General features: G+C 37.1%; 1 protein-coding gene across 1 annotated transcript in view; it reads right to left on the bottom strand.

Annotated features, from left to right (window-relative positions):
* The window catches only part of LOC121368172 (protein MON2 homolog), a 488,300-nt gene that overhangs the window by 52,745 nt on the left and 418,521 nt on the right, over positions 1-17,034 (bottom strand). The window contains exon 20 of the mRNA XM_041492790.1: positions 7,100-7,210. Within this exon, the coding sequence (XP_041348724.1) occupies positions 7,100-7,210 (111 nt within the window). The remainder of the gene's footprint in view (positions 1-7,099; positions 7,211-17,034) is intronic.

Below are 17,034 nucleotides of genomic sequence, written 5' to 3'. Positions count from 1 at the left end.
CCTGGATGTGAGCAGTTAAAACTCACTCTGGGTGAGAACAGTTAAACCTCACTTTGGGTGAGAGCAGTTAAAACTCACTCTGGGTGAGAGCAGTTAAAACTCACTTTGGGTGGGAACAGTTAAAACTCACCCTGGATGTGAGCAGTTAAAACTCACTCTGGGTGAAAGCAGTTAAAACTCACTTTGGGTGAGAGCAGTTAAAACTCACTCTGGGTGAAAGCAGTTAAAACTCACTTTGGGTGGGAACAGTTAAAACTCGCCCTGGATATGAGCAGTTAAAACTCACTCTGGGTGAGAGCAGTTAAAACTCACTCTGGGTGAGAGCAGTCAAAACTCACTCTGGGTGAGAGCAGTCAAAACTCAATCTGGGTGAGAGCAGTCAAAACTCACTCTGGATGAGAGCAGGTACAGGGATGTGAACCCAACACCTACAAGTCTTTAAGGCCCACTGAAGCCAGTTCCCAACACCACAGTTTGATCAGAACTTTTAGTATTCAAGTACAAGAGCACTTGATTCTTATTTGTGTCAGTGATTACTCAACCCACGTAATCTTACAAAACGCATGCATTTCTCTCAAGAATATTGATTTTAAAATGCATGTATTAGCCAGAAGGGCAAATTACTTAATACTGATTAAACTGAAAGTCGATACCTTAAAGTACTTTCAAAGCACTTTTAAAGACAGGAGCATTTTATCTTCTTCCAATTAACAGTTTTAAATATCAAGGAGCAGACATACAGAATCTACTCCATCAGTCTGTGGCAGATGCATCATCTTTCAAACATTCATGTGCCAAACAGTTACATGGGTAGGTGAGAGTAAATGTTAGTATATAAAATCTATCAAACGTGCTCAAGGTATTTTCTTTCTTCTTTTTAGTGTGTGAACATTCTGTGTATATTGTAATGCACAGTTGGTCTGGGATTGATCCCTGTCGGTGGGCCCATTGAGCTATTTCTCGTTTCAGCAAGTGCACCACGACTGGTATATCAAAGACCGTGATGTGTGTTATCCTGTCTGTAGGATGGTGCATATAAAACATCCCTTGCTGCTAATTGAAAAGAGTGGTGACAGCGGATTTCCTCTTTCAATATCTGTGTAGTTCTTAACCATATGTCTGACGTCATATAACCGTCAATAGAATGTGTTGAGTACGTCAATAAATAAAACATTTCCTTCCTTCCTTCCTTCCTTCCTTTCTTCTGCATATGTTGTGTTCATGAGTTGGTGGCAAACAGCCATCTTCAGAAGCTACTGTTGCCGCCACTGCCACCTACATTTCATAGTTTCCATTATACATCTTGCGGCATTCAACAGCCTACTTTTATCAAACAGCCTCCGACATTCAAATATAATAAACAGACTGCATGCAATAAAAATACTTACAACAGTAGGGCTAGTTCTGGCACTCACCAAATTCACCAATTGCGAATTTTGAAAGCAACTGGCGAATTTTATTTTAATTTGGCGAAATAATTTTATGTAATAACAGACATTTTTTTTTGAAAATAACTGTCGATTTCTTCAATTTTTGAAGTTTAATAAACAATTTGGCAAAATATTTTGCTCACCCAGAGCTAGCCCTGCAAAAGACATAGTAGTCGGGAGGAATCACCACTTAGATGTGCAAAATTTGGTGCATAGTTGTTCTCTGCAGATTTTGACTCTCTAGGGGGTCCACATTGATAATCCACCGGGTGCCACCCGAGCACCCTTGAGGAATTTGATAAAATTAAGATGGCGTCCAAGATGGCCGCCAAATGAAGAAAATAGCTATAACTTCTTTATTATTTGACGCAGAACAATTATTTTTGTGTCTACCCCATGGTTTCATGGGCCATTGAAGACATTGGTGCCATCAAAATTCAGATTTAATAAATGGGTCACGCAAATCCAAGATGGCAGCCAATACAATATGGCGAATGAACCCATGTATAGAACTGTTAAACGTTAAAAAACCCCCTCATATATTCATGAAAGGTATATCTGAAAAAAGATTAAAACATATGTTGATTTAAAGATTTGTGAGTGACATAATTTCACTTTGTCATGGACGAAATAATGTAACACTACAGGGTTCCAAGAATGCCAAACCCACTAGTTGAGTCAAATCTGATACCAGTATTCAATGTCAGAGGGAATTAAAGGGGTGAAGCTAGAACAATTAGAAATTCAAGTAGATACATGTATCATACTGAACATCTGTGTATGGTTATTAATTACCAATATATATAATTAGAAATAAGGATACCTGACCAAAAATATAGAACTGCTGAATGTGGCATTCATTCCGGGACACCCTTTATTACAGTGACTTCATTGACCACTTTTAAAATCCAATGGAATGTTAAAGATCACGGCCATGGGTATGTTGTATGGTGTGGTGTGAAGTGAACATGGTAGCCTGTGGATGTCAGCTGCTCACTTTAATTGTCAGTGTCGGCATCGGAGTCAATGTCTTCTGTGTTCAGACTCAGGGTTCGTGGATTGAAGCATCCTTCTTCACCCCCACATTACAGAAGATGGAACAACCAAGTTGTGCTGAAATGCAACTACATCTCATTGACGAACAGGGTTGATCGGCGGCACAGGAACACTGTATCATCTTTATTACCTCTTCAGGTGCAAACTGCCTTTACTGTTGGACGGTTAGCGGCTGAAGGGATTTGAAGTGTTCATCTCTCACCCACCCATAGTCACAAGCATTCATCACCGGCGGATCAGGCTCAAGCGCCGCTTTCCATATTGATGCCTGGAGATGAGCCCGTTTGACATTTTCTTCGAATGCTTGTGACGATGGGAGTAGAGATTGCAATTTCGGCTGTATGGAGGCCCCTTTCCTTCCCATCTTTGCGACCCAAACTCTGTAGCGAACATCTGACATAGAATCGTTTGGTCTTATTGCTGTGCCGTAGCAGGCAGCAATGTAGGAGGTGGCTTCACTGATGACTGCTTTCATGTCAGCATCTGGATTTCCAACGTATTCAAACGTATATCCAGATTCCAGGACTTTTACAGCTTTCGTTTTGGATTAGGCCTAAAGATAGCTTTATTTTGGGCAAGTATCCATCGATCTAAAATGCTATGAGAGTCAATAGTCCTGGTGAAATTCAAATTCACAATGTTTGCAGAAGACCAATATTAATTTCCAATTTGGACAATATGTGGCACTCTAGATGCAATATGGAACTTTTTCTGATTGATAATCAGCTCTAATACTGTTGAAGTAATATGTTACCCTATACTTACCTGTAGGCTACTGTACTTTCTGCGACAAATAATGGTCTGTTATACCTAGGCCAAACTAGGAATCAAGGAATTCTACACTCAAGGTCCAGTTATGGACATGCCAAATCTGTAACTGAAAACATGTGCTCGAGAAAATGACTTTCTCTCCTTCTAAAACAAAAGAACTAATCAGGAGAGACACCTAGTGTTCAAGAACAGAACTGAAATGGATTAGCTTTCATCACCATAGGGAAAGTGCATGTAACTGTGTTGAGATACTGTAACAAATTAAACTGTTTACGGACGAATATCAGCAAAAGTGAATGGGCAGCCTCATTTCTTACCTAATAAAAAATTGGCCGCCATCTTTGATTTAAGTAACCCATTTATTAAATCTGCATTTTGATGACACCAGTGGCTTCGTTGGCCCATAAAAACATGGGGTAGACACAAACCTTATTATTCTGTGCCAAATAATAAAGAAGTTATAGCCATTTCCCCAATTTTGGCAGCCATATTGGACGCCATCTTGGATTTACACGACCCATTTATCAAACCTGAATTTTGATGGCACCAATGGGTTCCTTGGCCTATAAAACCATGGGGTAGACACAAAAATGATTGTTCTTTGTCAAATAATAAAGAAGTTATAGCTATTTCCTTCATTTGGCTGCCATCTTGGACGCCATCTTGATTTTCTCAAATTCCTCAAGGGTGCTCGGGTGGCACCCGGTGGATTATCGATGTGGACCCCCTAGAGAGTAGAAATCCGCAGAGAACAACTATGCACCAAATTTTGCACATCTCAGCCCAAAATTCGCATTTGGCACCCCGACTATAGTATAATTTGTACAAGATCATCCAGCTTCACATTTTATATGAGACCATGCAGTCATCAAAATTAGCTGGCAATTGACAAATTTCAATGGGTATTGTAACTTCTAAAATGTTCCAACTATATTGAACATTAATTACATTGTTTAGATATGTGCATAACACCATTGTGCCCACTGCGATTAAACAGCCTCCCACTTAGAAATATAGAAATATAAAAAATACCCTGTATGAGACTCAATCTGATGTGGCCTTTTAGCACAGCAACTGAAATACTGGTACCAAGCAAACAAGAAAGAAAATGTTTTATTTAATGACACACTCAACACATTTTTATTTACAGTTGTTTGGCGTCAGAGATATAGTTAAGAACCACACAGATATTGAGAGAGGAAACCCGCTGTCGCCACTTCATGGGTTACTCTTTTTGATTAGCAGCAAGGGATCTTTTATATGCACCATCCCACAGATAGGGTAGTACATACCACGGCCTTTGATATACCAGTTGTGGTGCACTGGCTCGAACAAGAAATATCCCAATGGGTCCACCGACGGGGATCGATCTCAGACTGACCATGCATCGAGCGGGTGCTTTACCACTGGGCTATGTCCCGCCCCCTAAGCAAACAATGTAATGACATCCCAATAAGAAGAAGGAAATGTTTTATTTAACAATCTCTAACTACTAACGGAACAATGTAGCGGGTTTGTTCTTTAAGACTATATTATGTTGAAATTACCATACGTTTCACATCCAATAGCTGATGATCAATAAATTAATGTGCTCTAGTGGTGTCATTAAACAAAACAAACTGTAACTTTTAATTGTCAACAATACTGAATATTGTAATATTCCCACCAGAGCCACTTACTGATTTAAATGATTGAATCAACAAACAGGTGATTCATAACATCTGCACAAAAATGACCACATGTTTACGTCTGTTTTAAGGATGGCGTAGTGTATAAGTCATATTGCATATTAAGTTGAAGATGCCTACCTTATCCACTAAACTATTTTATTGTTACCATTTGCCATTTATTGCAAGTATACAATACCTCCACTCCACCAGCGTTCCAATTTTATGCTGGTGAAAATGAAAAAAAAACCTTTTGGACTGTCCAGTTACATGTGGGTAACAATACATGCATAGAGCCAATTTGTGCTTCTCACACTATCATTGACATGTTCTTACCTACTACCAGATCTCAACTTGTGCTCAGGGCCCGATGGCTACTGGTCGACCCCAGGGGTGGTGCCAATGAACCTCTTTTTGAGAGTTTTGTGGCATGGTTGGGAGAATCGAACAAAACTGAGGGCAGTGATTAATGGCTTCCCTAACTTGGATTATGAGGATGTCATTTAAGAAATTACCATAGTGATACCATTTAAATTCTCATGCTAAGGGGAGATAAAAATTACTCTCCTTTAACTAGTCACAGGGGAGTGATGGTGAACGAGAAGAGGCAAGGTCTGTACCATGTAAATCCAACATTTTACATATGTGTAATGTGTGCTCTATGCATTTGAGTAAAGCAGTAATTACATACATGCACCATTCACATATGGAACACTTAATAACATTCTTTGTTATAATCTGGGCCATGTTATTTCTAATGTGATAGTAAGAGTTGTCTCTCTTACATCATGATTTGAACATTCCACAGCTGGTTCCCTTTGAAGTTAGTATGCCCAGTACCACTAAATACAAGTAAAGACCATTTCCCTAAGCTTTGTACTTTATTTAATTATGTCACACACACATACACACACCACACCATACCACACACACACCACACCACACCACACATACCACAAACACATCACACACACACAGACACACCACACACACACACACGTACACACATACAGACACACACACACAGATATACACACACACACAAACACACACACACAAACACACACACACACAGACGGTTTCTGTCAGAGGCTTATACATGGAGGCAACAAATTGGTTAATAAAATCCTGATCGAAAACACTCCCGACAGTGACTTATAAATATTGATCAGACCCTTATGTAACAATAATTTGAGCACAATATAAATAAAACACCACATCATGCAATATTATGTAGTTTTTTTGTTCTTGAATGCCTTACAAGTTTGATGAATACTAAAAAAATTACTTGTTTTATTGTCATTTCAATGTTCTTTCCAACCGTCCGCCATCTTTGTTTGACAGGACCGGTCTTTCATATAGCAAATTTAAGATACAAAATGGTGGGGGTTTTCTCAAAAAAGTATTATATTTCTAATATAATTGTTTTATTGAGAGGGTGCATTAAACTGTAAAGTAATGCCATAAATAGGTTAAGCTCATTATTAACAATAACATTACCTACTGAAAAAACATAACATGAATTTCACAACAATAATTACTCCAACAATTGTCACATGACCATACCATATGACAAGGGAACTAGTCTTGATCAGTTTATATTAGCTTTCCTTCATTCCCGACACTTGTCTATGTCAGTTTGTAAGCTCTTATTTGATTGGATCACATGATGATTTTGTACTTGATATTTAGGGTCAAACTAAGAGGTCGGCTTATGCAAGGAGTTGGCTAATACATGGCAATATACAGTACCCTAAAATCTTAGAAATTAATCATTACATTTTAATAATTTTTGAAAAGATTTAGTAAGAGAACTGCTGTTTAAAATTTTTAAATGCAGTGTCCAATTTCAAAACATTTCTAACCCATATCCACCTAGTAAGGGCACTTATGGTTGGTTTTTAAATATGTACCCTCAAATTATTTTCTGTCAGAAAGCCTGACACAGTCTAGTGTTTTGAAAAGTAAAAGATATGCATTCCGTTGACAAAATATCTTTGTCATGAATTTAAAAAAAAAAAATGAATTGGGATGTCTGTGTTATGGAAATATGTGGCATGATTATATTTTACAAACTATTACTAAAACAAATAAAATGCATTCAATAAAATATTAAATTTGTGTCTACATTAAAAACTAATTAAGGATTTAAAACGTATGTGAATAATTACTTACAACATTTGTTTCTAGAGGTGGATCGAACTTGTATGAAAGAGCTGCTCTCACAAGGGAGGTAACTGCTTCTGCACCCCAGGTGCGCATTCCCATGTGTGGGTGCTGGCATACCTGAAACATAAAACACCCAATCATGGCATCTCTTACAGACTATATTACTTAATGTGCTGGCATACCTGAAACATAAAACACACAATCATGGTATCTCTTACAGACTATATTACTTAATGTGCTGGCATACCTGAAACATAAAACACACAATCATGGCATCTCTTACAGACTATATTACTTAATGTGCTGGCATACCTGAAACATAAAACACCCAATCATGGCATCTCTTACAGACTATATTACTTAATGTGCTGATATACCTGAAACATAAAACACACAATCATGGTATCTCTTACAGACTATATTACGTCATTTGCAACAAATCTATCAGTGAGTGTCCCAATATTTTCAAACACTTTAGTTAATTTCTATGACTTTGTCAAAACAATAGATCAGAGTGTTGAAAAATACAAGGCACTTCCGTGAAATAATCTGTGAGGCAGCTTCGTGCATGACAGAAAATAATTTTGGTTATCATTTGGTTGCATGGTCCTGCATGACAGCTTACGATACGTTTCCATTTTCAGTTGGTTTGTGCTGGCCTGTTCCAACCTAGTAAACACTTCCGAGGTGATACTCATTGCTGATTGGTCTCCCTCCAACTTTTCAAAACTAACCAATCGCACAATGTTTTCTGCAATACTTATATGGCAACCATTTTTGTCATTGGTTAATTCCACACTCACTTTCTGAACGCACAAAAAAAATTGCACTATGGTGCACACTTGTCCAATTATCGCACAATTAGAGTCACTTTTTCAATTGGCTAGCTCACTGTCAAACGTTATCTCTCTGCTGAGAAATATTTAATCCCCACCCATCACAGACCATATTTATGAATCATCTGCTATTGAAAACTCTCTCATAGCAAAAGGCATTACTAGATCACTAGATTAAATGTGTGTACAATGTATTTCATGATGTTATCTTGAACAGTTTTGGTGTTGTGCTCCAGAAACATTCCTGGAGAAATGGACGGAGTTTGTTTTAACCCGATTTGTGGAGAATAAACAATGAGGTTAATGTTAAATCTATCCATTAAGCCACTCATCCACTACATAACATAGATTGCAGGGTTTTAAATTGTTCTCTCAGGACATTTATGATATTCATGGATTATAATGTAAATGAATCCTTACGTAGAGCAACAATAACACTAATAACAACCGAAGGATGCATCAAATACAGGGAGCAGCTTGTTTTCAAACAACCAGCGGGAGGTGCACTGTTATTATATTTTAGGTGGATGAAAAAAACACCCCATGATTGCACACCTCAAGGATTGTTCTGTTTTAAATATTAAGACTCTTTTTTTTTACTTAAACGTATATGCAGTGATTCATTTTTCACATCTTGCATCATTGCACTGCTATGATCTATTGGCTTACAAGCCAACATCACAGCGGAGACTGCCGACATTGTGCATTCATACCGCGCTGATGATGAGGATTGCACGTCACCAACAAAGGAATAATAATAACAAGGAAGGTAAAATCACGCAACATAAATGAGTCGTATCCAAGCACTGGCAACAAAACACAAATTGAATGACACTAAAAGTAAAACCCAACCGGCTTGTCTGAAAGAAACACCAATCCCAATCTAAAGGGATCGTAAAAAGTGCATTAATAACAAGTGTGCAGCATTCACTCTTTTCATGGAGTCGTGAAGTGGCAGAACAAAGTGAAAGTAAGGCAGTAATGGCAGAATTAATGCAATATCAGGCTGCAGACCTGGCACTCTTTATGACCCAATCCAGCATGTTATGGACATTGTTCGTTTTCCAAGACAAAACTAGAAAGGAACCGTGTGTTATTAAACGTACACTACTGTCTGGCCTTTAGTCCGCTCATTGACAACAATTACAGATTCACTAAACTCTCGCAACTTTGTGATCTCGCAGTGCAATACTAAAAGACTTGCAAAGAGGATGCTTTGTTGTCTAGCAGAGCCTAAGAGACCTTTGTGAATGAGGCACCTGGTTTCTGGGACGATATCACAGCCATGTAAAAACCAACACATAGCTACCATAGTTATTCTAAAAAATGTGAATTCTCACACCAACTAAAATAAAAAGATTATAGTGGGAGACAACAATTCCAGTAACTAAAGCATAAATATAAACAAGAAAGGCTATTTGTGGAAATATATAATGAAATAATTGTACCTTATTTCAACTGGTATATTTATACATATAACCTTTTATTTAATTATTTTACACTGATGGAAAAAAGTAAGGGACTACACTAACACTAACAGTAAAGAATGGAAAGAAATAAGGGACCGCACCAACACTAACAGTAAAGAATGGAAAGAAATAAGGGACTGCACTAACACTAACAGTAAAGAATGGAAAGAAATAAGGGACTGCACTAATACTACAGTAAAGAATGGACAGAAATAAGGGACTGCACTAACACTAACAGTAAAGAAATAAGGGACTGCACTAACACTAACAGTAAAGAAATAAGGGACTGCACTAACACTAACAGTAAAGAATGGACAGAAATAAGGGACTGCACTAACACTAACAGTAAAGAATGGAAAGAAATAAGGGACTGCACTAACACTAAAGAATGGAAAGGAAATAAGGGACTGCACTAACACTAACAGTAAAGAAATAAGGGACTGCACTAACACTAACAGTAAAGAATGGAAAGAAATAAGGGACTGCACTAACAGTAAAGAATGGACAGAAATAAGGGACTGCACTAACACTAACAGTAAAGAATGACTGCAACTAAAACTCTCATCCATAGTAAAGTAAAGTTTTGTTTAACGACACCACTAGATCACATTGATTTATCGATTATCAGCTATTGGATTTCAAACATTTGCTAATTATGACATACAGTTTTAGAAAGGAAACCTGCTACATTTTTGTATTAGTAACAAGGGGATCTTTCATATGTACCATCTCACAGACAGGATAGCACATACCACAGCCTTTTGATATACCAGTCGTGGTGCACTGCCTGGAACGAGAAACAGCCCAATGGGCCCACCAATGGGGATCGATCCTAGACTGGCCGCACATCAAGCGATGCTTTACCACTGGGCTACGTCGATCCCGCCCATCATCCATAGTGTCAGGATGTTACCGACATCCACTCTCACATGACATCTTTGTACTTTATACAGACATTACAATGCTAACAGTGACCTGCAGTTCATATGCAATACCAAGGAAATACACATTTTATTTACGGTTATATGGCATCAGACATATGGTTAAGGACCACAGAAATATTGAGAGAGGAAACCTGCTGTCGCCACTTCATGAGCTAATCTTTTCGATTAACAGCAAGGGATCTTTTATATGCACCATCCCACAGACAGGATAGTACGCAATACCAAGGATTCCTGTATTTCTTTCTTTCAGTATATAGAACATTTTTGACAAGGGGTGTTTTCATTTTGTGTGTGTGTGCATGCATGTGTGTGTGTGTGTGTGTTTGTTTGAGAAGTGGGTTTTGACATGTGGTTTTGACTCAAGATTTCTGACTAAATATTTTTTTGTTAACACTATGGACACTCAAGGACAATAAACCACTAATACAAAAGTCCATCTATCTTCTGCCTTCTGTATCAAAACAGTGAATTAACATGCTATGTCCGATGGGAAGTGGTAATTTTATTTACACTGTCTAAATGCCAACTAGAAAACAGTACTGAGGAGCATGGTAAAATTTCTCAAGATTCATCGGTGCTCCAACAGAGCAGTTAATATTCAAAGTTTTTAAAATTGACATTAAATTTTTATTTTATTGTAGCACTGGATTTTGATTCTGAAAACAACAATTTAATGGTTTGTTTGTTTAATTTGTTAGTTAGACAATGAAGCAAATCACTGGAAAAAGTCTTTAACGTTATCTGATGAACAGCCAAATGTAAATTCGTCCATTCGCCAGAGAAGCAATGGTTAACAAGTTTCTTAAAGTTTGTTTTGTTAAATGACATCTCTGGAGCACATTGATTTACTAATTATCATCTACTGGATGTCAAACATTTGGTGATTCTAACATAGTCTTAGAAAAGAAACCTGCTACATTTTCCCATTACTAGCAACAATCTTTTATGTGCACCATCGCATAGACAGGATAGCACATACCATGACCTTTGATATATCAGTGGTGCACTGGCTGGAACAAGAAATAGCCCAATGGGCCCACCAATGGGGATCGATCCTAAGACCGACTGCACATCAGACGAACGCTTTACCACTGGGCTGCTTCCCGTACCCAGAAGTGAAGGATTATTGAGTCAATCAACTAAAAGCTGGAAATGTGCTGCACTTACATGTTTTGCCTGACTAACATTCGGACGTGAACTTATGACAAATGCATAAGTAATCGAATATATTATTTATCTTACTGACAGGCTGGAAATATCAGACTTTGTAATCTGACTGCAGTTCCATCTGCCACAATTTAATTTTTAAAGTGAGCTGGGAATTACAGGAGTGTTTTAATTCACTTATCATCTGCATACAGACTAGGAGAGATTGTGGTCACCGGAAAACAGAAAAACCAGGTCAGTTGGGGCTTTTAAGGACTCTTATAAAAACACACACATAATGGTGACTTTCTGAGTCAAAACAATTATTAGTATTTTTTTTCAAATATAAAGATTATACTTTAAACTAAAAGCTCATACAAAAATAATAAAGTAAGTCCATTAAAAAGTCTACTGAGGTTTACACTCATAATTCAATAAAGCAATTTCTGTTACATTCATTACAATTTAATGTCATCCCATTGGTCCAGCTGTAGCAAAGAGAGTTTGTTCGTTTCTCGATGAATGTGAAAATAACGTTCTGATGATGTCACTTTATATTGGTAGTTTGTTTTATTGAGTGTAATTGTTTAGAACCAAAAATATAATTCTAATTAAATTATGCATGTTTAGTGTTATTATCAGTAAGTATGTTTCAAATTTAATTATAAATATCGTCCATTATTTCTTTTACAATCATCTGGGTATGAAAAAAATAAATTCAGACAGTTTGCGGATGATTTTTTTATGTTCATACCCCGATGAATGTACAAGAAATAACAGACAATTGACATTAAAGAACTGGATGCTTTTGTGATGAACCTAGTTTAAATATTTCTCTTTAATTTCTGTTTGGACTGGCAGTACCACAATGACTGGTAAAGCCAAACGTTTGACATTCAATTAGCCGGTGATTAATTAACCAATGTACTCTGGTGGTGTCGTTAAACAAAATAATCTTTAACTTTGTATTGTAAGCCTGCTTTGTGAATGTGGGTAATTTTTGGCATGCTTCCATCAGAGAACTGTTCAAGCACGCCTGTCGTGGGTACAACCTCTGACTTTGCCAGAAAGTTCTGTCCATGACAGGGACGCCTGATTTTGTGGACATTTTGGGTTATTTCCCAGTTCAATAAAGGTGGGTTTTTTTAAAGTATTTATTTTAAGGTGTTTTTTTTTTAAGGTTTTTTTTTTTTAATTTGTTTTATTTTAAAAAAATTCAATAAAGTTGTCTGATGCTCTAAAAACCAAACCTGCATGGCTGAACCATTAAACAGGTAAAATAAAACACAGGAATATTTATATAATGAAACCTCATCACATTTTACACAATAGCGAGTATGGTCTCTAATGTATGATTAGTTTGACACTTGGCCAAAATAGAGGAAACCCACTGCTGCCATATATGCTACTCCCCAAAAAGCCGGTTGTGAGGTACTGGTTGGAATGTAAACTCAGTCGAGTTCACTGAGGGCAATGGATTGTTCAACCAGCATCAGTGGTGTTAAGCCATAAGGACATAAGGCTGGTAGGTACTGGGTTCGCAGCCCAGTACCGATTCCCACCCAGAGCGAGTTTTAACGACTCATTGAGTAGGTGTAAGACCACTACACCCTCTTTTCTCTCACTAACCACTAACAACTAACCCATTGTTCTGGACAGATAGCCTAGATAGCTTAGGTGTGTGCCCAGGACAGCATGCTTGAACCGTAATTGGATATAAGCATGAAAATAAGTTGAAATGAAAGGAATGTTCAGCTGGTAGAAGCAGACCGCTCACTGGCTGTGTGACTGTTTGAGGTGTGAACGGTAGTAACACCACAGACCAAATGGCACAATTACCATGTTTGGCATCTAATAACCACTAACTGAATCATGAGCTCTGGCACACAGCTTCTCATCTGATGCTTAATGGCACAGTTAGCATGCATACACTACAAAACATGTGGGATGGTACTTTTAGTGCTATCACAATTCTAGGAGAAGTGAAAACAAAAATGGTGTTAATTGGGAGTGGCAGTCCTCCTATAGATAAAGTAGGAAGAATGTATTATCCAACGGAATAGCTAGCATGCAGTCCTATCTACAGACAGAGCATACAATAGTGGTTCATGAGAGCAGTCAAAACATTGTAAAAATATCCTTAAGATTGTTTTGTGCAGTGATATGACTTTGAATACATTAATGCTTTTGTTATTTAGATTATAAATGAACATTTTAAAGTCGCAGACTCTAGTTTTTAAATACTAATGGCACATTTTTCACTACTACAGCACTTTTTGATAATTAAAATGAGATATTACTAACATTTTACTGTTTAGATTATTCATTTCCAAACATTTGAAATGTTTTTGGTCATCCTGGTGCTTGTAAAACTGCAAAAACCATTTTTCATAATTAAACAAATGCATGTACCTCTGAGAAGTAAAGGTTATGGAGATGAGCTCCAGTCTATTTTATTTTTAAAGGATATTTCCCCGTTTCAACATAACAGACTCTTGTTTCACTCTATTGTAACTTTATCCAGATGTGTTACATGCTTGTAGAATAACCAAACTTATTATCTATTTTCTCAAATTTAAACTAGGGTGTGAGACTTCAAGTGAATTTTTAATGTCTTTAATAAATATTTAATAATTTCTTCATGCAGGAAAGTAAGTTCTGTTTGAGCTGCTACTGAAGTGATAATGGATAACTGAACTTGTCAAATTAAGATGGCAACTGGCAAATTTTATTGGCTACTATAACTACCATATGGCTACATTTCACAGTAAAATGGTCTGACTACATTACAGTGTAATTACATTGTTCAGAAACGTGCTTACCGTTACTGCCTACTTTGAATAAACAGACTAGGACTTTGAACACCATACAGAATACATGTTGATCTAGTGAAATTTGGTTTTGTGTGTCATGAATACAAAGAAAACATTGCCAATAAAATTAAATTTGTTACGGTAAAACGACCATTGGCATCCACAAATCAGGAAACACGGTAACAAATCAGAAAAGACAGTAGGGTTATCGTCCCACTTATGGACAAAAACTGCATGGTAAACTGAGACATCTTTCTAGACAACCATACTAAATACTAAAATTAAGTGGTGACCAGTTTGTTGATAAAAACTGCTTTATAAGCAGTTATTTATTTTTAGACAACCAAAGATGACCATTACCTTTAGACACAAATTTACAAAGAATTCAATAATTATATACAGACAAACAATTTGTTTTAAAGTTTGTTTTGTTTAATGACACCACTAGAGCACATTGATTTATTAATCGTTGGCTACTGGAAGTAAAACATTAGTATATATATATATATAGACAAAAACAAATACAGTGTATAAAGTAAACTTATACTGGTTTCTAAACAACCACAATCAAGTAGAGAGTTAGTGATCTTTTGAACCATTCTACTTAATCAGCAATGTTGTGCCATTCCAGACAATCCTTATTACTATATTTTACTAGTGTTGCATTTGGGGATAAAAAAACAACATACAACGTTTTTTTTTGTTTCCATAATGTCAGGAAAAGACAAAGCTTTAACCTCTTCAAGGGATAAACAGATGAAAACTAATTAGCTCTTGCCCCCACTGAGCTGAGAAAGTAACATTTACATGGACGAAGAATTAATTGGTGTTTTTAAAGGCAGCAGATTCTAAACCATGTTCACCCTGCAAGAAAACCACTGAAGCTCATTTCATTTCAACTTATTTTTCGTGCTTGTGTCCAATTAAGGTTCAAGCATGCTGTCCTGAACACACACCTCAGCTATCTGGGCAGTCTGTCCAGGACAGTGGGTTAGTTGTTAGTGGTTAATGGTTAGTGAGAGAGAAGAGGGTGTAATGGTCTTACACCTACCCACTGAGTCGTTAAAACTCACTCTGGGTGGGAACCAGTACCGGGCTGCAAACCCTGTACCTACCAGCTTTACGTCCGATGGCTTAACCACGCCACCACTGAGGCCGGTAATGAAGCTATAGACAGAGCACAGAAGTAGGTTCAGATGGATGGCAGTGGAGTGGAATGGAAACAAGCATTCTGACACTACTGCTAAAGCAAAACATGTCATCTACCTGGCCCAACAAATTTTCATATCTCTTAAATTCAAAGGCTGTAACTGTCAAAAATGGGTAAATCGCAATGAAAGTCAAACTTGATCTTTAACAGTACATGATAAAGCTATATACAAAATTGTAACTCAATATTTTGATGCATTGTGGAAAAAAAAGGAGTGAAAAATATATGTGGGACAGATGGCAGACAGACAGACAGACAGACAGACAGATAGATGGAGACAAAACCTAGAGCCCCCTCCATTTGGACCGGTAGGGACTAATAAATATTCACTTCTCCAAAAGCATGTGATATCATTGGTTATGTTTGTGCCGTGTATCTTTAGAAATGGAAAGGAAGGAAATGTTTTATTTAACGACGCACTCAACACATTTTATATACGGCTATATGGCGTCAGTTTTAGAAATGCTGTAAGTCAATTTGCAAGACCAAAATGTTCCAGACCTATCAAAAAGTTAACTAATTCAGTGTAGTGGGCAAGAATGTGAAATATAGATAAATTTGTGCCATACTAGACAACAGAAAGGAATTATACAATATTTGTTTACTGTGACACATCAGCAATATTTGGTTAGGGCAGTACATCTATTTGGACATTTAGTCAAGAGAGAGAAAATCTGCTGCGACCGAAAAGTAGCAAGGGATCTTTTATACGGACTTTCAAATAGGCAGGATAGTATGTACTGTACTACATTCTTCAATATGTCGGTCAAAGGAGGCTGGATGAGATTCGAAAATAAATGTACCTAAATACAAACAAAAACTAAGCTAACTGATATTTCAGAAGGAATCAGAAGCCAGTGAAAGAAGCAGGAAAAGAAAACAGGTTAAATGTCAGCTATGATTAAGTAAGAGGAAATTAAGGCACCATATACATGCTAGAGAAATGCTAACGGACGTATGAAAACATCTGCTTTTGGAGATTTCACCTTCCACACTTTCAGTCATCCTGTCATTGCTAGATTGCTATCACTGGGTAGGTACACTTCATGTAGGAAAAATATCCCTGAGGTACTATAGCTCAAGGTACCAATCCTTCTCAGTCATTGAAAGCTGTAATCTTGCCTTGAGGTCCTCACTATTACAACATAATTTATTGATGCACATTACAATTACAACTACAGTTTTACAAACTCATGTGTTACCACTATTAACAATTAATTATGCAGCGGTTGAGAGTTGATTTTTGTGCAGAATCGTTCAGTGGGTGATACTAGCATGAAAATTGGTATGAGCAGTCTCCATGAGTCACTTGACATGAAAACGGTCCAAGCCACTTGAAATATCAAAATGTCGGCCATTTTCAAGATGGCTACCATCTGGATCTTTAAATTATACCTTTTTTCATAAAAACTGATTGGGTTGACCGATTAAGGAGATTTTGGTGTCGTTTCGTGTATTTTAGACTTTTTGTTTAAAAACGTATCAAACTCGTTTTCACTCAGATACATTTTAAAACAACTCGT

This window comes from Gigantopelta aegis, chromosome 3, assembly GCF_016097555.1.
Source record: "Gigantopelta aegis isolate Gae_Host chromosome 3, Gae_host_genome, whole genome shotgun sequence".
In the NCBI taxonomy this organism is placed as follows: Eukaryota; Metazoa; Mollusca; class Gastropoda; order Neomphalida; family Peltospiridae; genus Gigantopelta; species Gigantopelta aegis.
The sequence above is the reverse complement of the archived record's forward strand: the minus strand, read 5'-3'. Positions and strand labels throughout refer to the sequence as shown.